Consider the following 24,266-nt stretch of genomic DNA (forward strand, 5'->3'; position numbering starts at 1 on the left):
CTCAAGTGCGTGCAGAAGGAACTCCGAGTCCAGCTCAGGGAGGTGAAGGAGCAATACAGGAGAAAGCTGGAACAGAAGTTACAGAATAACAGCATGAAGAAAGTGTGGGATGGGATGAAGATCATCACTGGCTGCAGCTCGAAGCGGGCTGCCACCATCGAGAGAGACGTGGAGAGAAACCTGATGAACAACTTCTTTAACAGGTTTGACAACCCTAACCCACTCTCACCTCGGAGTACTGCACCCTCCACCCATCCTTCTGCTGATACCAGCATAGGAGAAAGTTTCCCCCCACCCACAATTACAGCAGCCCAGGTAAGCAGAGAGCTGAGGAGACTTTGTGCCAGCAAAGCAGCGGGTCCAGGTGGAGTATCGCCATGACTGCTGAAGGCCTGTGCGTTGGAGCTGGGGAGTCCTCTACAGTGCATCTTCAACCTAAGCCTGGAACAGGGAACAGTCCCGAGGCTTTGGAAAACATCTTGCATCACCCCAGTCCCAAAGGTATCACATCCTGGTGAGCTGAATGACTTCCGGCCTGTCGCTCTGACGTCACATGTGATGAAGACCATGGAGTGGCTGCTGCTTCACCACCTGAGGCCACAGGTCCGCCATGCCCTCGACCCTCTGCAGTTCACATACCAGGAGAAGGTGGGAGCGGAGGATGCCATCATCTATATGCTACACCGATCCCTCTCCCACTTGGACAGATGCAGTGGTGCTGTAAGAATTATGTTTCTGGACTTCTCTAGCGCCTTCAACACCATCTAACCTCTGCTCCTTAAGGACAAGCTGACAGAGATGGGAGTAGATTCATACCTGGTGGCATGGATAGTGGACTATACTAGTGGACATACCTCAGTATGTGCATCTCGGGAACTGCAGGTCTGACATTGTGGTCAGCAACACAGGAGCACCGCAGGGGAATGTACTTTCTCCGGCCCTGTTCAGCCTATAAACATCGGACTTCCAATACAACTCGGAGTCCTGCCACGTGCAAAAGTTCGCTGACGACACTGCTATCGTGGGCTGCATCAGGAGTGGGCAGGAGGAGGAGTATAGGAACCTCATCAAGGACTTTGTTAAATGGTGTGACTCAAACCACCTACAACTGAACACCAGCAAAACCAAGGAGCTGGTGGTGGATTTTAGGAGGACCAGGCCCCTCATGGACCCCGTGATCATCAGAGGTGACTGTGTGCAGAGGGTGCAGACCTATAAATACTTGGGAGTGCAGCTGGATGATAAATTGGACTGGACTGCCAATACTGATGCTCTGTGCAAGAAAGGACAGAGCTGACTATACTTCCTTAGAAGGCTGGCGTCCTTCAACATCTGCAATAAGATGCTGCAGATGTTCTATCAGATGGTTGTGGCGAGCGGCCACTTCTACGTGGTGGTGAGCTGGGGAGGCAGCATAAAGAAGAGGAACGTCTCACGCCTCGACAAACTGGTGAGGAAGGCAGGCTCTATTGTAGGCACGGAGCTGGGCAGTTTGACTTCCGTGGCAGAGAGGCGGGCGCTGAGCAGACTCCTGTCAATAATGGAAAATCCACTGCTTCCACTGAACAGGATCATCTCCAGACAGAGGAGCAGCTTCAGCGACAGACTGCTGTCACCGTCCTGCTCCACTGACAGACTGAGGAGATCGTTCCTCCCCCACACTATGCGACTCTTCAATTCCACCGAAGGGAGTAAACGTTAACATTATACAAAGTTATTGTCTGTTCTATCTATCTATCTATCTATCTATCTATCTATCTATCTATCTATCTATCTATCTATCTATCTATCTATCTATCTATCTATCTATCTATCTATCTATCTATCTATCTATCTATCTATCTATCTATCTATCTATCTATCTATCTATCTATCTATCTATCTATCTATCTATCTATCTAATAATAATAATAATAAGCCAGTAGATATCTTGTAGACTATCCAACAAGGCAGAAGAGCATATTAGTCATATAGTTGCTGGCTGTATAAAACTTGCACCTTCTGAATATACACAGACACATAATAAAGTAGTCAGTTATGTACACTGGACTATGTGCAAGAATCTAGGGGTACAAGTGCCAGGCAAATATTATGAACACCACCCAGAAAAGGTCGTGAACATCAACGATATCGCCATCATGTGGGATGTTCCAACAACAACAGATTGAACAATCCTACTGAATCGTCCTGATATTATGCTGCATGATAAGAAAGAGAGAACCTGCCTGTTGATCGATACAGCTGTCCCAGATGACTTGAACATCATGTTAAAAGAAACTGAGAAGATCAGTAAATATAAGGATTTGGAAGTCAAGATTAGCAAGATGTGGAAGTGTAAAACTAGAACTGTGCCAGTTATAGTTGGAATATTCGGTACATTAAAGAAAGATCATGATGAAAACTTGAAGATGCTCCCAGGCCATTCATCAACTAGTGAAGTGCAAAAGATCTCACTTATGGGCACTGCACACATCCTCAGAAAGGTGTTAGGGGTAAATCACTTTGGCCTCTTGTTGTAGCCTGGATTTACCTGCTAAAACCACAAAGACATCATACCTTGAGGCCAGTCAACAAATTAAACATGATTTTGTACATACTGTCATAAACACGACAAAGAAAAGTCACAAAAAGGTTTGGGGCAGCCACCCGTATATTATTCCTGGCTGCAAAATGGATATTAATAATGTACAGATGTGTACAGACAGGAGACCACAACAGAACTGACTCCATAGCACAAAGATGGTGACTTTAAAGGAGAGCAGAGGAAGTGATGTCATCAGTGGGGCTGGAACCAAAAGTGGGATCATTAATGCCGGAAGTGACGTCGTTGGGGACAGGTGGGATTTCCTGCAACTGGTGTACAGAGAAGTGAGAGAAGGAGTTAGTGCACTCCGCCATTAGTGCACTTTCAAGGGAGAGTAGAAGAAGTGAGGTTATTAGGGCCAGAACTGGAAATGAGGTCATCAGGGTCAGAACTGGAAGTGACATCATCAGGGCTGGAACCAGAAGGTGACGTCATCAGGGTCGAGAACTGGAAGTGAGGTCATCAGGGCAGGAACTGGAAATGAGGTCATCAGGGTCGAGAACTGGAAGTGACATCATGAGGGCCGGAACCAGAAGGTGACGTCATCAGAGTCAAGAACTGGAAGTGAGTTCATCAGGGCAGAAACTGGAAATGAGGTCATCAGGGTCGAGAACTGGAAGTGACATCATGAGGGCCGGAACCAGAAGGTGACGTCATCAAGGTCGAGAACTGGAAGTGAAGTCAGGGCAGGAACCGGAAGTGAGGTAATCAGGGTCGGAACTGGAAGTGACATCATGAGGGCCCAGACGGAATTTCCCGTAATCGCTCTGCTGTGGAAAGAGAGAAAGGATCAGTACACTCTGCCACCCCTTGGTCTGTCATGGAATTACCCTCATTCAGGCCCTTTAGCTGCCTCCCATGCGCACATGTGTGACAATGGTAATTAGGTGTTTGCCGTAACAAAATCCACCTTCAAAGGTGTTTGCAGGAACTGATTAACTTTGTAAGACAGGAGAATCCAGAATTCAGAAATGTTCCAGGCTAATGGGGGCGTGTAAAATGAGCCCCTCTATAGAGCCTGGAATTGAGCCCCATACATAACGTCTCCCACTTCTGACGTACAGTCACCAAGACTTTCAGAGACTTTTCTTCATGTTATGTACTATTAACATCGGTGTAACAGCACCAGCCCAGTGTCCATGGAGGGCAATGAGAATGCAGTGGTCTGTGGTATCAAATGCAGCACTTAAGTCTAGGAGAATGAAGACTGACATGTTGTTCGCATCAGCATTTTGCCGTATGTCATTAACTTCAGTCTCTGTGTTTTGACTGGATCTGACACCTAAAAAAATATTTCACTGAACTTTTATTTTAAGTGGCTTGAAAGTGTGCATCTGGAACAGGCATCTTTAGCCATATTTGTTTCTTTTTGTTTTTTTAATGAAAATAAAGCAAACCTCATGGCGCCCCATATAAGAACAGATGACAGAACAGAATGTTAGTAGAACAGATTAGTCAGACAGTCAGTTTCATAATGTGTGCTTTTCATAGTGGACTTCACAAAGCTGTCATTGTATGTACAACATAAAGAAAGCAAAGCCATTAAATGAAGGCCACACTGAAGCTAGAAGTGTAGCAGGGTTCAGTGAGTGACGGGCCCTTTTGTCACCAAGTCCTCACAGCTTGATGCTGCTTTTGCTGGGTACCTCCTTGGTTGAATCACACTCGACAGTGCATCATACTGTACACTTTCTGGCGTCTCTGTTGTATAAAGCTGACTCTAAGACTTCTAGTCGGAGTGGATGGCAAGCTTGACAACTGCCATTGCTGATCTTCTCGGTGGACCATGTCAGATGATTAAAATCACAGGGCATGTCAAATTATAAGACCCCATGGAGACTTTCCAGCACAGTCTTACATTTCCCAAGTATTGAGAGTAGGCCAAGTTTTCTGACAGCCACCTGAAGGATCCGACATGCAAGTTCACCCGCAATCTTAGCCTTTTTTTACGTAAAACATGACAAATCAGACAAACGAGCCTCTCTTCTGTTTGTGAGGTCCAAAACAAGTATGCAAATATTGCAAGTATTACAAAGGGGCACCAAATCGATCAAAATATTTGACATGTGTCCTAGCCAATCAGCGTAGAGTATTTGGTGGAAAACTCACCCCCTGAGAATTACCTGTACACCTATGACATACCCAAGTTAACGGAAAATCCTCCCTCTACTCTGTACCTGATGTGTGGGAGTTTGAGAGGTAGTAGCCATCTTGGCTGTCATCTGAATGGAAGGGGCAGCCATTTTGACCATAGTCTCAGAGGAGCAACCACCTTAGCTGTAGTCCGAGAAGGGGTGGCCATGTTGACGGTACTCTCAGAGGAGAAACCATCTTAGCTGTAGTCCGAGAATGGGTGGCCATGTTGACGGTACTCTCAGAGGAGAAACCATCTTAGCTGTAGTCCGAGAATGGGTGGCCATGTTGACGGTACTCTCAGAGGAGAAACCATCTTAGCTGTAGTCCGAGAAGGGGTGGCCATGTTGACTGTAGTCTCAGAGGAGTGGCCATCTTAGCTGTAGTCCAAGGAGGGATGGCCTTGTTGACCATAGTCTCAGTAGAGCGGCCATCCTGGCCGTAGTCCAAGAAGGGATGGCTTTGTTGACCATAGTCTCAGTAGAGCGGCCATCTTAGCCATAGTCCAAGAAGGGGCAGCCATGTTGACTGTACTCTCAGAGGAGTGGCCATCTTAACCGCAGTCTGTGAATGGGTGACCATTTTGACTGTTGTCCAAGAAGGTGGAGTAAATGTGAACAACCTTGGAAACTGAACCTCTAAAGAAGCAATGTAATCACCTATGGGAGGAGCAGGTATCCTAGTCCTAGGTGACCACAGTGCATGCACGGACAATACAGAGCCCATGAGTGACAGACCCAAAGAGAGGATGTACGAAAAGACTTTAGAGAGAGTCTACTTCACTCCCAATGAGCCTGACAGTTTTGGCAGTGTAGCTCACACACACCCGCGTCCTTTCCCCACATAGACAAGTCCACCCGTACCCATCTAGCAAACCATCCCACTTATAAAATGATCGTTAAAGGAGAAAAGATGCTAGTGTGTGTTGAATGACACGACTTTATTGAAAGATTCAAGGACACACAGTGTGCCCACACCTATATTATCTATACTAATAAAAGGCAAAGCCCTCACTCACTGACTCACTCTTCACTAATTCTCCAACTTCCCATGTAGGTAGAAGGCTGAAATTTGTCAGGCTCATTCCTTACAGCTTACCTACTAAAGTTAAGCAGGTTTCATTTCGAAATTCTATGCGTAATGGTCATAACTGAATCCTACTTATGTACATATATACGTCCATAGCCTGCAGCTTGGTCGCCGTGTGAGGCGGGGTTGCGTCCTCCGTCCCCCAGCCTCCCATGTAGTTGGCTGCCTGCCTATTTTACACGTTTGGAGAACCGTCAATGCCTCTTAAACATCTTAGATTCACAGGTGATGATTTGAGTAGTGGACACTTTGATGTTTATGAATGTTTGAACTCTCAAAAGCTGGATGCGAAGTTATCGATGAAACCGGTTGTATGCTTACAACGCTTGACAGATGCCGAATGTCACTTCAACACAACAAGTCCTGCAAATACTAACGTAATTGAAACAAACCATGAAACTCAAATCGATTATGACAGCAGCAATCCAAGCTGTGAGAAAACAGGCGTGTCAGATGTCGTGGTACATTTTCTAATGCAGCTAGACGGAAACAACTTCGTGATGCTGCCGCCAAATACTCCCAGAAAAATCCACAAGTTCATAGACACACTGTCGCTAAATACTCGCACGCAAATCCACAAGTTAATAGAACTTCTGTTTCAAGGTACGATCCCAATAATAAAAAGCAGCTCATACGAAAACAACAGGTTTGGCTCAAAAAAGCCGATTGTGGATTTGCGTACAGCCACAGAAACTTTGTAACGGCACGAGACTTCAGGTCACGTGTCTGCAAAAGAACCTAATTGAGGCAACTATTTTTACTGGCAGTGGCAGAGGGGAGAGAGTTTTTATTCCTTGCATCCCTGTTATACAATCTGATCTCCCATTTCAATTCAAACGCCTCCAATTTCCAGTAAGGCTCTGCTTCGCAATGACAATTAATAAGTCTCAGGGACAAACCCTACAAAAGGTTGGCATTGATTTGAGGCAGGACTGCTTTTCACATGGCCAACTGTACGTTGCATGCTCAGGAGTAAGCTCAGCGCACAGCTTGGTCATATTACAACCGGAGGTATACAAAGAGATCCTTAACAAATAATTATTTGTATATTTTCCCTCAGTTTAAAAATGTTTACTTTTCTTCTTAATAACAATTTTAAGGCAGTACTTCACCGCTGCGAAGTGCAGGTATTTTGCTAGTGATTAATAAAGGAGGAAAGGTACCAAGGTGACTTAAAAACAACAACTTCATTAAAACAGATTCCAAACATAGTACCATTACAACATCTTCTTCACTTTCAGAGTTGCACAATCCTCACACATCAGGTACAGAGTAGTGGGCAGAACTTCTGCTAACTCGGGTACGTGATGGGTGTACAGGTAATGTTCAGGTGGTAGGACTTCCGCCAAATGCTCTGCGTTGATTGGCTAGGACAGCTGTCAAATTATTTGATCGATTTTAGTGCCCCATTATACTACACCTGCGTTGCACAGCATTATATGCTTTGTACTTCTAGGTGAGCACTCATTAGTTGTCAGCTCTCATGCGCACAGAGGGACCTGTTTGGTGTGCCAGAGTTTGTTGCTGAGTACGTCAGACTACAGAACTGTGACTCCCCCCCATCCGCTATGATTAGGTAATTGAAATATTGTTGTGTGATGTGACATGGCCTTAACCCTTCAAGCTGGAATTCTCAGATGTCTACCACTGTATGGGTGGGGCCACCAATTACTCTGTCTTATATATTGTAAGTGGAACCATTCAGAGAACTGCAACACAAAGAACATGACTCTGGGTTCAAATGACACTTGTTCTTCAACTTCTGTTCTGTTATAATTCTAACTTCTAGGTAAGGTTGTTATTTTAGATAAAGAAGACAGACATTTCGAGATACGGTAATAAAGCTTACAGATGAATGTGGCAATGTTGATTTGGACATGCAAGTGGGAACTTCACTGAACTCCATACATGGGACAACATTAACCCTATGAACCTATGAAGCCAAGACCTGGGTGCCCTGCGATTGTGTTTTACTGCTTTCACCATTAAAGACTCCATATGGACTGTGTTACTCGTTGTCCATAAAATGGTACAGTAAATCTAATAAAGGTGTTTTAATGAAATCGGGATTGCTGGGATAAATCAATGTAACACTGTGGCCACCAGAGAGCACTCCAGCCACCCAAACCCCAACTCAGACAGACACAAATCTTGCCACACAACATGGCTTTATTACTGTGGGGAAATGCTTTTGTTTTGTCTCCCCACTGCACAGCACAACAGAAGCACAAATAACACAATACACAGTCTTTCTTTCTTTCTTTCTTTCTTTCTTTCTTTCTTTCTTTCTTTCTTTCTTTCTTTCTTTCTTTCTTTCTTTCTTTCTTTCTTTCTTTCTTTCTTTCTTTCTTTCTTTCTTTCTTTCTCTTCCTGCTTCTGCCTCCACTCCTCCTCTTGTAAGCTTTGTCCCTCTTCCTCCCGACTCTGGCTCCTTGAGTGCTCCTTTTATGCTGCTCCTGAGAGTGCTCCAGGTGGCTCATTAGCCAGATCTGGAATCACTCCCATGTGTGGTGGAAGCCCAGTCTAGAGCTTTGCAGCTCACCCCAAGGAACCCGACAGGGTTGTTGTGAACTCCAACTGCCATGAAACCCTCCAGGATTTCCGTGGAGCCACAGCAACCCAGTAGGGCTGCCCTCTACTACTTCCAGGGGTGGTAGTGTCCTGTGTACATTTGCATCCCTGGTCCTTCTGGATATCGGCTTCCATCACAACATGTAAAGCAAAATGTGAAGAGTTGGTAACAGGAGATAAAAAAGTTAGTTAACACCTGCCAATTCAAGTCATGTGGTGGTCTACTTGCATTTCCATGGCTATGCAGGGACAGTCTGTTATTAAGATGAACAGTGGGGTGTCTGGCCACAGGAACAATTTTGGGGGCTAAAGTCTGAGAAGGCACTAGGAGTCTGTATCAGAAATGGAAGGAGAAATTGCATAGCTAAGGGGTCTACTGGAAGAATGGTGGCACTTGGTTCTGCAAATAAGAAAAGAAAACTAAACTGGGGTATCCCCGGGGTCCAGTAGCAGAGGAGATGTCTGATATGGGAAAGGGGGGTGCTTATTTTAGGCACTTTACCATGTATGGTTTCATGCCAAGAAAGAGCACCACAGATGCGATGTTTGCTCTGAGGGTGTTGATGGAGAAGTAGAGAGAAGGCTAGAAGGAGTTGCATTGTGTCTTTGTGGACCTGGAGAAAGCATATGACAGGGTGACAGAGAGGAGCTGTGGTATTGTATGAGGAAGTCGGGAGTGGCAGAGAAGTACGTAAGAGTTGTGTAGGACAAGTACAAGGGAAGTGTGACAGTGGTGAGGTCTGCGGTAGGAGTGACGGATGCATTCAACGTGGAGGTGGGATTACATCAGGGATCAACTCTGAGCCCTTTCTTATTTGCAATGGTGATGGACAGGTTGACAGATGAGATTAGACAGAAGTCCCCGTGGACTATGATGTTTGTTGATAACATAGTGATCTGTAGCGATAATAGGGAGCAGGTTGTGGAGACCCTGGAGAGGTGGAGATATGCTCTAGAGAGGAGAGGAATGAAGGTCAGTAGGGACAGAATACATGTGTGTGAATGAGAGGGAGGACAGTGGAATGGTGAGGATGCAGGGAGTAGAGTTGGCGAAGGTGGATGAGTTTAAATACTTGGGATCAACAGTACAGAGTAATGGGGATTGTGGAAGAGGAGTGAAAAAAGAGTGCAGGCAGGGTGGAGAAGAGTGTCAGGAGTGATTTGTGACAGACGGGTATCAGCAAGAGTGAAAGGGAAGGTCTACAGGATGGTAGTGAGATCAGCTATGTTATATGGGTTGGAAACGGTGGCACTGACCAGAAAGCAGGAGACAGAGCTGGAGGTGGCAGAGTTAAAGATGCTAAGATTTGCATTGGGTGTGACGAGGATGGACAGGATTAGAAATGAGGACATTAGAGGGTCAGCTCAAGTTGGATAGTTGGAAGACAAAGTCAGAGAAGCGAGATTGCGTTGGTTTGGACATGTGCAGAGGAGAGATGCTGAGTATATTGGGAGAAGGATACTAAGGATAGAGCTGCCAGGCAAGAGAAAAAGAGGAAGGCCTAAGCGAAGGTTTATGGATGTGGTGAGCGAGGACATGCAGGGTGTAACACAGCAAGATCAAGAGGACAGAAAGATATGGAAACAGATGATCCGCTGTGGTAACCCCTAATGGGAGCAGCCGAAAGAAGAAGAAGAAGTAGACCATGAAAGGTACAAATTAGAGATGGCAATCTTGGATCATAACATGATTTGGATCAGAGAGGTGTGAGCAGGTGATGTCACTGTGGTGCCAGTAATGCATTAGAAGGCAGTGGCTGAGCTAGAAGATGAGATGTTATTGCTCAGGGATACTCTCTGTTTCTAAATCCACCCCGGAAGGTGAAGTCAGATCTAATGAGTTGTCACATCTGGTAGATATGAGATGAATCTGTGACACAGGGCCGTCTTAACGTATGGGCACAATAGACACTGGCCTGGGGGGGAGCACAGGAGCCCCCCATGTTTCTGATGCCCATATATGTTTCTGTTTTGCTATCAAAACAGGGGCCCCAGAGTACTACTTTGCCCAGGGTGGTTATGATGCTGAGTGTCACATCAAAACTTCTAGTCTCATGGCTCATAAACTTTCTGTCCGTTGTCAATTGGGGTATCACCGGATGATGTGGGTGGCCACACATGCCTCAGGGAGTCACCCGTGACTCAGAAGAGAGGCTGAAGAAATCGAGACTGAGCAGGCCTCTGAACGTAGGTGTCAAGTGGCCCATTGTTCGAGGGCCGTTACGAGGTGTGCAGAGGCGCGCTTTTCACCTGTCACATCTTGGCATTTGTTCTCTTGTCAGGATGAAAAGGCAGCAGGAGAAGCCGGCTTCATGATGTGAATGCAGCCTTGAACAGTTCAGACAGCACAGTCTGTTCTTGCCACTTTCTCAGAAGTGCGCATTTTATTTCAGCCTTTTTAAACAGCTGCTTGTGTGTGTGTGTGTGTGTGTGTGTGTGTGTGTGTGTGTGTGAGCACTCAGGTCTGTTGCTGCTGTTGGTGCTTCGTGCTGCAATCATCTGAAGAACATTCATTTTATCCTTTCTTCGAATCCCCCCCTCCAAACCACAAAGGCTCACGCTATCCCTGGCGACTCCCAGCACCTCTTTTTCACATGCGAAGGCCTTGTGCGCTGGCGTAATCTGCGCCCTGCCGCTCGTTACATCCCATGAAATGCGCGCCTCTGCGTCTCCTTCTCTCTTTCTCCCTCTGTCTCTCTAGTGCTGTTTGGCATCAGCCCAGGATATGTTTCTCTAACCTGGAGGAATTTAGGCTTCTTTCTACATAAATACTTGTTGCCATGACAACAGCATTCAAAGAAGATTTCTATCTGTCAGCATGCAGCCCGAGAAGCCGCATAATCACCCGACTGTGGATTTTTTTTTTCCTTTTGCCCTTTAACAGATTTGGTAAATTTAATAAAGGCTTGACTCTGCGGCTCCAGTGTTTTGCCACAGCCGACCTGCAATCGCAGCGCCGATGGCGCCGCTTCCTTTCTTCTTCTTCTTCTTTGTATTATGAGCGGGAATGAATTTTACATTTTGCTGTGGATCTCCCCAGCTGACTTATTCTACGAATGGCATTGTAAATAAATTTTAAAAAGACAAACGTCAAAGCATCGCCATGAGCACCTTTGGGATATATACACATAAGGGGATCGTGGCAACACTTCGCAGGCCAGGATTTGAATCGGGCATCTCTGGAGTTATGAGGCATTGGATATACGACTAGGCCAATGCAAAGGAAAACCCAATTCAGTCACTGGGAAAACTGGAAAAAGTCCTTAGGGACGCTGACCGGGCAGAGAAATTAGAACATTACACGATACTCAACACCCCAGTCTGGCCACCCAAGAAATGAGCTCATTAGCTCACAGACATTTTTATTTAACACATCACTAAGCCAGGCTGTTGTCTATTTATGGTTTAAAGCTGTGATTATTTTCCCTGTCCCAAAAAATAGTCCATAATCATAAGCCTGACCAGTGGCGCATCAATAGTCACAAAGAGATTTGAAAGACATTCATGAAAAACAATTTGGTTCTTGCCTCACTAGGCACTCATCAGTAAGCAATTAGACAAAATCATTCTGCCACCAGATGCCATTGCACTCACTGTCCACCTGGCCAGAACGCTCCTGAAAACAGAGAGCACATGAACATTAGAACAATCAACACGAGAACAGGCCATTCAGCCCAACAAAACTCACCAGTCCTGTCCAGTTACTTCTTCTAAAATAACATCAAAAGTCCCTGAAGTCCTGCTGTCTACCACACTACTTGGTAGCCTATTCCACGTGTCTGTGGGTCTCTGTGTGAAGAAAAATTTCCTAATGTTTGTGTGAAATTTAAACTTAACACGTGTACAACTGTGTCCCCGTGTCCTTGACGTTCTCATTTTAAAGTCAGAGTTGTAATGGCCGGCTGACTTTCCCAAACCGGCAACTACACCACCAAGACCCGTGGCCTAGCAAGTTGAGAAGGTTAGACCCGACAAGCCATACTTCTTCCAATTAAACTTCCCCAATTGATGATCAAAGATAAGCCAAAAGACAAATTATATGTAAAATAACAAAGTGAGTATATTTTAATAAAAAAAGAAATGAAACAAACTCCAAACGATATATATTTCACACCCCAACCTGCCCTGACCTAACACTCAACCCCAAAAGTTACCGGCGGAACGTAATAATAAAATGGTGCAGCAAAAAGTTAATATACAATACGAACCCTCCCTTGACCCCACACTGAACATGAAATCAATGAGACACACAGAAAACATGAAACACATAAAAGTCCAGGGGCCTCATGTATAAACGGTGCGTACGCACAAAAATGTTGCGTAAGAACGTTTCCAAGTTCAAATCGCGATGTATATAACCTAAACTTGGCGTAAAGTCATGCACATTTCCACAGTAGCTCATACCCTGGCGTACGCAAATTCTGCACTTGGTTTTGCAGACTGGCAGCACTCAGCGTCAAAGCAGTGCTTCTATTCCTGTGTGGTTACCCTTTCTTTTTTAGATCCACATCCCTGATGCGGCTTTATAAATACACTGAAATTAACCGCATATTGTTTATTAGTTTAATGCATCCGATTGTAATTAACCTGTAACAATATAATGGTCCACAGAATGGTCAAACTATTCTAAATACAATAGCTGCTTTAGCGTTGTTACTCTCACTGCAACTTCTTTTTCTTCTTTCAGCTGCTCCTGTTAGGGGTTGCCACAGCAGATCATCTTTATCCATATTTCTCTCACTGCACCACTCAGAGTATTTATATCACTGTATCTGAGTGGTGAATCACAGATGTACAGCAGCTGATCGAAAAGAGAATTATCAGGATACACCATCAAGCACATGCTGCTTCTGCCATGCTGTCTATTGAACTGTTTTCATGTGACAAACGCTTCAGAGCCTTTCCTGTACGGACCTCGCGGTTCACAAACAGTTTCATCCCAAGAACTCTAAACGCACTCAATCAGTCCATCAAGTGCTCCTAGTAGAACTGTTTGTACTTAATAGTACAATTACCTCACTGTAAACTTGTGATACAGTTATAATATTGCACAACCTGAGCCATTTTATAAAACGCATATTTACATATGATGACGATATCATTTTTAAGATGAAATGCAGCAAAATATGTTTATTATATTGTACAGATAAAACTTTAACTTTAACTACATGGTGCTGCTGGGCTAGTGAAGAGCTGGAGCTCCATTCATGGTTTGTTCCTGCCTCGTGCTGCATTTTTGCTGTGGCTGGCGTGACTCTGGAAGGATAGATGGATAGAATAATTAAACATTATGAAGATATTTCAATGTTCTTTAAAAGTTTTAAAGAATCTGCATTCTAAGCTTACAGATGACTTAACGTCTATTAGAGAGCTGATTGTGTGGCGATTGGGTACTTGGAGAAAGAAAAGTAAGGACAGGAATTGGAGGTTAGTACGTTTGAAAGAGACAGTACTGCTACAATAAAGTATTTCATCGAAGGTCGCAAATGGCGCAGCAAGCATCTTGCGTGAGACAGGAACACTCACTGTGCCACCGTGTTCCCATGTTCAATAACATGCTTTAACTCCTATCATCATGAAAATGATATCACGTATACATCTCAGTGTTTTAATTATACAGAGAACTGTAATATTGCGAATGTAATGGATTCTGTGTCCAGTCGGAAGAAGAGAAAGCCCATTTAAGAAGCACGTAGTGATTCACGCATAGAGCACATAGTAGATCAAATACAAAACAAAGCATTTAACGTGCTACTTTAGTTATGATGGGATTGAGAAACTAGTAAATTAAATGATTTAAGGATGAAGTTTATGATGTTCTACTTTAATGACAAAATAAACTACACGATTAAACTGGAAATTTAGAGATTAAAGTTGACATCTCGTGCTTTTTTCCCCACTGTGTGCCTATTTTTTTTCTCTGTACCCTAATAAGCTTTCATATGACACTCAGACGGTGGGCTATGACTCGGCTTTTCACGGCGACTTTGATATGTGACAACTTCTTTTTTATTTCAGGCACTGTGCGACTTTGTGAACTTGAGCTTTCGAGTTTCTCCGACACTCTGTCACTTGATCAACTTCCTTTTGTTGTTTATACCACTGTTTAAACCAACTAATAGTACGTTTTTCCTTTGCCTCCACTTGGTATTCACTGAAATTCTTCTATTTTCCCCCGTGCTTTTGCCATTGTCTTTTTACAGAATTCTGAGCTTAAGGGCTATTTATATTTCTTTGCATATTCAAAGAGGCGTAATTCTGGGAGGAGTTGGGGCGGGACAGCAGGCACATGCATGTGCGTTACTTTTCACGCTGACCGGGATTTATGGAGCGGAAGAACGTGGAAGTTGGCGTTCACACAGATTTATGTATCTGGACTTTTTTGTGCATAAGCACATTTCCGTTTTTGTCCACACGCCATGTTATAGTGTGAATTCTACGCACGGCGTTATGAATGAGGCCCCAGAAGATTAAACGGAAAATGAATAATGTTTGTGAACCTTGTTCAGCTAGAAAAACTGTCCTACGGTGATTATGTATGGATGAAAATGATGGCTTGCTCCTCTCCCCAAACAACAAGAAACAGTCTCACCGTGCTTATCCTCGGTACATCGGCATAGTCCAGAACCCCAGGGTTTTGGAGTGCAAAGGTGAAGTTGTCAGGTTTTGAAAGTGGCAAGTAGAAAAAAAGTGTAAATGATCAGGATCGCTGCTTTCTCCTGGCTCTGTAATGATTTGGCGGTATAGTAGAACGGGATTCTTTTTTATTTCCTTTTTGTCCACCTGTTTAAATAGTGAATGACCTGGATGCAGGTGATGGGATTGACAGGGCAAATTATCATGAGGGACCACGGTTCCACAGTGTTATCCTTCCCCCTTTGTTTCCAAGGGAACGTATTTACATAGGCACACAAAGACCATGTAAACAGGACAACGCTACGAAAGACGCAACTCGGCTCAATACATTTAAGACGATGTTAATCGTGTAGCGCCGCTACACCGTCTCGAACCACTGGACTAATTCCCTCAGGCCCGGTCTTAGGTATTATGGGGCCCTAGGCAAAAGGGGGGTCCAGGGGCCCCCTGAGGGGGCGGAGCCCCCCTGGAAGCTCTGTGAAATGCGTGAAAATTAGACCAAGGAGTCGACGCCGGGGCCCTAGGTGGTCGCCTACTTCGCCTATGCCTAAGGCCGGGCCTGATTGGGACAAATAATGCTGTAGTATATTTAAGTATATATGACATTTGCTCACTCGGACAATTTGTTTTGGGGGCCCCCAAGAAGGCGGGGACCCTAAGCTATAGCTTGTGTAGCTAATACGTAAATCCTGCACTGAATTCCCTTCATCATTTTAAACACTTCAGTCAGGTCTCTGAATCTCCTGTAAAGGCTCAGCTCTTTAAATTTTTCCTCATAACTCATCCCCTGTAGCCCTGCAATCCGCCTCGTTGATCTTCTCTGGACCTCTTCTAGTGCTACTATGTCCTTTTTGTAGCCTGGCGAGCCAAACTGTACACAGGACTCAAGATGAGGCCTCACCAGTGTGTTATAAAAGCTTCAGCAGAACCTCCTGTGACTTGTGCTCCACACACTGTACTATATAACCTGACATTCTGTTAGCCTTCTTAATGGCTTCTGAATACTGTCTGGCAGTTGATAGCATCAAGTCCACTACGACTCCTAAAACCTTCTCATAAGGTTTACTCTTGATTTTCAGACCTCCCACTGTGTATTCAAACCTCACATTTTTTCTTCCTATGTGTAATTCTTTACATTTACTGACTTTAAATTTCATCTGCCACAAATCTGCCCAAGCCTGTATGTTGTCCAAGTCCCTCTTTGAGGATTTAATGGATTCCAGATTATCTGCCAATCCACCTATCTTGGTATCATCTGCAAACTGAACCTGCTTGTTCTTTATATTTCTGTCGTGGACGTTAGGGGTCGCTGTTGCCCCTTTAAACCCAACAGACAGACACACAGGACTCAGGTTAAAAGCACCAAGAAGTATTTTAATACTTTTTCTTCTTTAAATTTTGCCTGTAAGCACCACAGCCACCAATAAATAAACAAACACTAAGCACAATAATCTCAAATATCTCCTCCACACCTCCCAGAGAGCGTTGTCCACCTCCTCCTGACTCTGGCTCACTTCCTGGGTCTCCAGACAGTCTTTAATTGCCCTGAAAGTACTTCGGGGCTCCTGTCCTCATTACTTCCCAGTACTTCCCAGGGCTATAAGAGAAGCACGACTCCCCCAGTCCTTCCACAACACCCCCTGGCAGCACCCACGGCACCCAACAGAGCTGAGATAGCAAACTCCATGTCCCATAGTGCCCTGTGGGAATCCGGGGCACTGCTATACTCCAGGGGAGCTGCCATCTAGTGTCTTGGGTGAGGCAGTGTCCTACAAAAGCTGTCTTCTCCTGTCCTTTCATCTCAGGGGTGTCCCGGCCAGGTTTAGCTGCCAGCCGTCTCTTACACTATCCATTTCATTTAAATATTTTAATAATAGCACTGACCCCTGGTGGTCACCTCTCTTAACTTCACTCAATTCTGATGAGGTCGCTTACATCATCACCCTCTGATTCCTGTGTCTGAGCCAAATCTGCACCCATCTAAAAACATCACCCTGAACTGACACTTCTGTTAGTTTGATGCCCACCCTCTCATGTGACACCTTATCAAATGCTTTCTGAAAGTCCAGATAATCACTTCTGGGATTTACGGGATTCGAACCAACAACCTTTACGACTGCCAGTGCATATCCCAAGCCTCAGTGGCACTACTCTGCCCACTCCTTGCTTTAGGGTAACTGGAAATGTCTACAGCCACCATGTAGTTGTCCAGTCAGAAAACTGCTAAGTAGAAATAAAGGGAAATGAGCTGGACTGAGTGGAACTTTGGGCCTGGCCACGTCCTGGTGGGGTCCACGGTGGGTTGGATGGGGTAGCGGGAAGGAGCTACACGTCCTAACGCCCTAATGAGTTCACCTGTTGGGCAGCCACTCATTTCCCTGTTGTTTTCTTTTTCTTTGTATCCGTTTAAATGTCATCCCGACAGAATGGCATCATCATGTTAACAACTCCACAAGCTGTCCTGAAATTCTGTTTGGAAATGAGTCAGCCTGTTTGTCTCGGGGGGGGGGGAATCGGTATCCGGAGCCGCTGTGAAAGCAGAAGCCCCTCTTGCTGATGCTCCAAATGTGTCAGCCGTCTCTTAATTCTTCATCTTCTTCTTCTTTATTTGTGAGAGAAAGGTTTCATTTGTGCCACTGGATCCAGCGCCGTAGGCCTTCTATGTGTGGCATGTCCCTGCTTGACGTCCTCACCCGTGCACTGACTTTGTGTCTCTTTTTGTCTTGTAGAGTCTTGGCTCCACGGAGAAAAGTGACACCCCTAAAAAGTAAGTGACGCCCTCTTTATCTTCTAACCACATGACGCTGCTACAGTCACAAAGCTCAGTGTTGTTGTGCACTCCTGACTTGTTTTGTGAAGGACAGACACTTCTTGCTCTTCCCGGGGTCTGACTCATTCACATCTCGGCATGAAGCAAATGAAGCGTCTCTATGCCTGGAGACAAATCCTGCACTTTTCTCGCTTCCTGTCTGATTCTGTCAGTTATCTGCTTCGTCTACTTGCAGTCACGTCCTGTCCATTCCTTATGTGCATCACCAATCATGTCTGATCCTGCAGAAACGTCACATGCAGTCTGATCCTGTCAGATGTCAGTGTTCTGCACCTTTACGTCTTGACGTCTGATCTCAGGATCACCCGGGACTCTCTCCTGTCATCTTATCCTGTTAGATTTCTGTGTCATGCCACTTCATGCCATGGAGTTTGATCTCAGTGTTTTGTCATTGTAGTCTGAAGTCTGAATTCTCTCTGCATCTCACAGAGGTGTTCTTACAGTTTGATCCTGTGGTACCCGACACTTTATTGAATGTGCAGGGGAAGCATTGAGTTTACCTCTGTTTTTTATTGAATTGTTTATACTTATGTTAATTTTTGGGGGTATTTTTGACCATTTTGATCTGTTTTGTGACCATGCTCTGGATTACTGTTTGTATTGGATTGCTTTCTTTTTTTCAGCAAATCCTTTTGCCTTTGTGCTCCACAGAGCTTCATCATTATTGAAGAGCAAAAAATGTTATATTTTATAAGATCCTACGTGGACCTCTGTGTTATCAGCTGGGGAAACCCCCTCTAGTGGGCATTTGTGGAAGTGTTTTAAGTACCTAGAGATCATGTTCATGACAGGCTTAAGGAGACGCGGGGTCACAGTCTGTAAGAGGGTTTCATGTCCTCCTTATGTCAGCTTGTTTTTTATGTGGTGGTTGGCACACTAGTTTGTGATGTTGCTTCACAGGGACATGGGTTCAATGATTAGTGCGGTGCCAATTGTTTGGAGATGTCTTCTTTTGCATTTTTTGGATTATTTGTTTTTTCTTTTGTTTCTTGTAGGTGAAACTGTACATATATATATATATTGTAACAAAGGCGCTATGTAGGCGCCCGACCCGGCACAGATGGACACAGAGGCACGTATAAACTAATACAGACTTTTATTTTCTTCACCCGTGGGTGCACGTCTTCCCCGTGACCCACAGGCAATACACAGTCCAAAAGCACTTGTCACACACACCAACAGTTTCTCCCTTTTACCACCATTCCTCCTCAAGCTTCGTCTCCTTCCTCCCAACTCTGGCCTTAGAGTGGTGGTGGCTGGCCCTTTTTATATCCCATCCAGAAGCGTTCCAGGTGCTTGACCACCTGGTCCTAATTGCCCTTCTGGGTGGGGCTGAAGATACGTCCAGCTGGGGAGGCTGCCACCAAGCGTCCCGGGGGATGTATTGAGCTGCCCATGGTTGCTCCCACGGAAAAGATGCAGAAGGGGCGTCCCTGCCAGGCATGGGACCCGGCTCTCCGCCACATTATATATATATATATATATATATATATATATATATATATATATATATATATATATATATATATATATATATATATATATATAAACATAAATAAATAAATAATTAAATGATTAAATTTAGATAGATAGATAGATAGATAGATAGATAGATAGATAGATAGATAGATAGATAGATAGATAGATAGATAGATAGATAGATAGATAGATAGATAGATAGATAGATAGATAGATAGATAGATAGATAGAGCAAGGCACTATATGATAGGCAGTGTAAGCACCAGTCTGGATGAGTATGAGACCCTTACCTGGATGGGAGAACAAGATAAGGGAGCAGTGTAGGAAAGCTCCTAATGTTGTGTATTTGTATCCCCCATCCACTAGATGGCAGCATCCCAAAACTGGTACTATGTGGAACCCTGCAGGGCTTGATAGGAGTTAGCATGAGAGTCAGCCCTGCTGGGTCCCAAGGGTGTCGCCAGGCAGTGCTGCATGGATTCAAGATCCCTACTTTTTGGGACTTCCACCTGACCCAGAAGTGCTTCCTTTGAGCTATGCACTGGTTCAATATAAAGAGAATCCATCCAGCCTTCTCTGGAGAGTCAGAGTCGGGAGGAAGGAAGGCAACACTAACTGGAGGGAGGTGGACAGAAAGAGAAGAGATGGAAGAAAGAAATAATGATGTTTCTATTTGTGCTTAGGGAACCTTGGACAAACTTTTGTGAGGTATTTTTATAATAAAAGCTTCTATTTTGAACCTGTGATTGTCTGTGTGTCAGTTGTATCCAGGGTGTGAGGTTCATCTGTCACAATAGATAGATAGATAGATAGATAGATAGATAGATAGATAGATAGATAGATAGATAGATAGATAGATAGATAGATAGATAGATAGATAGATAGATAGATAGATAGATAGATAGATAGATAGATAGATGGCCAGGGTCCATGCCTGGCTGGGATGCCCCTTCATCACATCTGTCAGGGGGACAAGGGTGTTAAGCCCAGTATCTCCCCCTGGATGCTAGATGGCAGCATCCCTGGGTTTCAGCAGTGCCTCGGACTCCCCCAGGGCTTCATGGGGGTTGGAGTTCTGTTTAGCTCTGTGGGTTTCTGCAGGTGCCGCCAGGGGGTTCCTGCAACAGGAGCGGCTAGCCCCATTTGGGCACTGGTTTCGCCTTACCCGGAAGTACAGCCAGATGTCAGCAATCAACCACCTGGAGCACTTCTGGGTGCCTGATAAAAGGGAGCCAGCAACCACCACTCAGCGGCTGGAATCGGGAGGAAGATAGACACTAGTGCACATTTACCACTGCACTTTTGATCGTATCCTGATCGGATGCATCACAGTATGGTTTGGTAACCTCACTAACTCCTCAAGTGCATAAAATTCTCCCTACAGATTCTTAAATAATTAGAGCTGACCTTCCACAGCTTCATACCATCTATTCCATCAGAAGTCTGGGGAGGACAGAATCCATCATCTCTGACGACAGCCACCCAGCTTATCCACAGTTTCCATTTCTGCCCTCTTGGCAGCACCACTGAAGCCTCACCACTCACTCAGCCCACTTCAAAGGCCAGCTTCTCCCCAAAGCCATACAGTCACAGAACTCCCAGTAACATCATTCTATCTATTTTTTTTATTTGTATTTACTGTATTTATTTATTCTCTTTATTTATCTTCGGCTACTCTTATATATTTACTGCATTTATTTATAAATCAACACAACTGTGGCACAATAATTTCATTATGTCCTTGCAGCATATGGGTCAATCAAGCTCTCTAATCTAATCTAATAAAAAAGAGTAGTCCCAGTCCCAGTAAGGCATTACAAAGGCATGTTGTTGCAGGTATAAAGGAGTCCCAGTTGTGTTTCTTGACACACAAGAAAGAAAGAAAGAAAGAAAGAAAGAAAGAAAGAAAGAAAGAAAGAAAGAAAGAAAGAAAGAAAGAAAGAAAGAAAGAAAGAAAGAAAGAAAGAAAGAAAGAACATTCAAACAAACAAAGATAAAAAGAAAGAGTTTTCTTTATTACGAATGAGAGGTTGCCTAAGATATGTTTTTGAACATGTGATTGTGTCTGAGACTCTGAGTGCCCCTCTGTAAGTCACAGGAGACAATCTATATAAGAAATGCAAATTATGGGTTTGGGGTTGAGAAAAATAATGATCATTGCATCAGCCATGCAACATATTTTGAATTTCGATGAAACGGGATGCTTTAAAAACATCCAGTAACCGGGTGCGTTTTGACACCCCTGCTCTACCCCCTGAGAGCCCGTCTTCTTCAGTTCTCGCTACGCTGGAATCCATCACTGTCAAGTCTCAATCTCGTGCTCTTTAACTTGTATTCTTGTCACATGTCAGCATCGGGCATCGCAAAGAGTGGCCAGTTGACATTTCCTGCAGTGGGCTCTGGTCTCTTGAGTCTTCCTCTCTCCGGGCAACTGCTAGGCGGCAGCTTGGTGTGCTCTGTGAAATGTCAGCCTTGGTGTCCTAAATACCATGGCCTCCTGAAGACGATCATATCCACAACAAAGAGCTCAGAAGTGCAGATCACAGCTGTAAAATGCTTTTGAGAAATGAAGGCCTGAAGTGAATCAAAAAGAGAGGACAGTAGCAAACGACACTGACAGAGGCTTGTCATGAACACAGAACAGGTGATTTTTGGGAGGGGACCTCTGGACTGGAGATCTGGACTCGGCCTTTGATGGAAGAGTCCTTCACGTGTGCCCAAGCAATGAACAGCAACAACATTTATTTATATAGCACATTTTCATACAAAAAAGTAGCTCAAAGTACTTTACATTATGAAGGAAATAAAATAAAAATAAAAGACAAAATAAGAAATTAAAATAAGACAACATTAGTTAACATAGAAAAAGAGTAAGGTCCGATGGCCAGGGGGGACAAAAAAAAACAAAAAAAAAAAACTCCAGACGGCTGGAGAAAAAAATAAAATCTGCAGGGGTTCCAGGCCACGAGACCGCCCAGTCCCCTCTGGGTATTCTACCTAACATAAATGATCAGTCCTCTTTGTAGTTAGGGTTCTCACGGAAGGACTTGATGATGATGGTCATGCAGACTGCTGGCTTTTAATCCATCACTGTTGGAACATCACGGTGCTTTGAGTAAATGGTGGTGGCGCAAGCCACCACCAAAAGGACACCGGAAAAGTAAACAGAAAAAAGAGTAGGAGTTAGTACAGATTTTAGAGCCACCATGAATAGTTATTATAATGAATTGGATATACAGAGTATCAATTACAGTGAAGTTATGAGAAGGCCATGTTACAGTAATGTGTTTTCAGCAGTTTTTTAATGTGCTCCACTGTATTAGCCTGGCAAATTCCTACTGGCAGGATATTCCAGATTTTAGGTGCATAACAGCAGAAGGCCGCCTCACCACTTCTTTTAAGTTTTGCTCTTGGAATTCTAAGGAGACACTCAGTTGAGGATCTGAGGTTACGATTTGGAATGTAAGATGTCAGACATTTAAGGCTTTATAAACCATAAGCAGAATTTTAAAGTCAATCCTGAATGACACAGGTAACTAGTGTAGTGACATCAAAACTGGAGAAATGTGCTCGGATTTTCTTTTCCTGGATTGGATTCTAGCAGCTGCATTCTGCACTAGTTGCAAACGATTTATGTCTTTTTTGGGTAGTCCTGAGAGGATTGCATTACAGTAATCTAGTCGACTGAAAACAAACGTGTGAACTAATTTCTCAGCATCTTTCAATGATATAAGAGGTCTAACTTTTGCTATGTTTCTTAAGTGAAAAAATGCTGTCCTAGTGATCTGATTAATATGCGATTTAAAATTCAGATTACAGTCAACAGTTACCCCTAAGCTTTTTACTTCCGTCTTGACTTTTAATCCTAATGTGTCCAGTTTATTTCTAATAGCCTCATTGTATCCATTATTGACAATCACTAAGATTTCAGTTTTCTCTTTGTTTAGCTTGAGAAAGTTACTATATCCTCACAGGTGGCGCAGTGGTAGTGCTGCTGCTTTGCAGTAAGAAGATTATGGATTCGGTTCCTCCCTGTGTGGATAGTGCTTTGAGTACTGAGAAAAGCACTATATAAATGTAATGAATTATTATTATTCATCCATTCTGAAATACAAGTCAGAAAATGTGTTAGTGAATCAAGAGAATCAGGGTCATCAGGTGCTATTGATAAATACAGCTGTGTGTCATCAGCATAGCCGTGGTAGCTCACGTTGTGCCCTGAGATAATCTGACCTAACGGATGAATGAAGGGAGCTGATAATGCTAATCTTCTTTAACATTTCTAATCACGTAATGTTCAATATGCTACACTTTGCTGCAGGTTTGAACACTGAGCCATTAGTCTCAGAAATGTATCATGTTCTTCTAGTTTGTAGCACATGATTAAAAACATCGATATAGTTTAATCTGCATGTGAGTAAACCAGAATCAATCGAATGTCTTTGCTTTTTATTGAGCTTTGAGCTTTAGTTCTTCAGACATTCCTGACTTAGAATAGATTTAGATCCTGACTTAAACTGTTATCAACTGAGCTACAGCACCACGTATGAGTATACAGTTCAGTCCTTAAGTATTTGGACATTGATAACGACACCAACTGGGTCATCCCGTTTAATACTTAGTCCAAAATGAAAATCCCACCTTCAGGCGATAAAATAAATGGCCTCTCAGGAACAACTACATATAACAAGCTTTTGGCTGTCAAACATAAGAGTCATTCACCAGAGCTCTGTCTGGCGGGTCGCTCCTAGTAGAAGAGACACCTCCTTCTGGGCTGCCGGGCTTCTTATAGTTAACAGACCAGAAGGGGCAGAGCTAAGTGCCCTCACTGGGTGGTTTCTCGGTGCAGCGGGGAGAGAAGGAGAAGAGAATGTTAGTGACAGCACCCCCTGTCATACTGGAGGGTTACCACATACCTCGATCGAGCTCGGGTGGAGGCCCTCC

General features: G+C 44.1%; 1 protein-coding gene across 1 annotated transcript in view; it reads left to right on the plus strand.

Moving 5' to 3' along the window:
• Positions 1 to 24,266, plus strand: part of ankfn1 (ankyrin repeat and fibronectin type III domain containing 1) — a 514,783-nt gene that overhangs the window by 181,800 nt on the left and 308,717 nt on the right. Inside the window, exon 4 of the mRNA XM_028818514.2 lies at positions 17,743 to 17,780. Within this exon, the coding sequence (XP_028674347.2) occupies positions 17,743 to 17,780 (38 nt within the window). The remainder of the gene's footprint in view (positions 1 to 17,742; positions 17,781 to 24,266) is intronic.

The sequence above is a fragment of the Erpetoichthys calabaricus genome, chromosome 14, assembly GCF_900747795.2.
Source record: "Erpetoichthys calabaricus chromosome 14, fErpCal1.3, whole genome shotgun sequence".
NCBI lineage: Eukaryota > Metazoa > Chordata > Cladistia > Polypteriformes > Polypteridae > Erpetoichthys > Erpetoichthys calabaricus.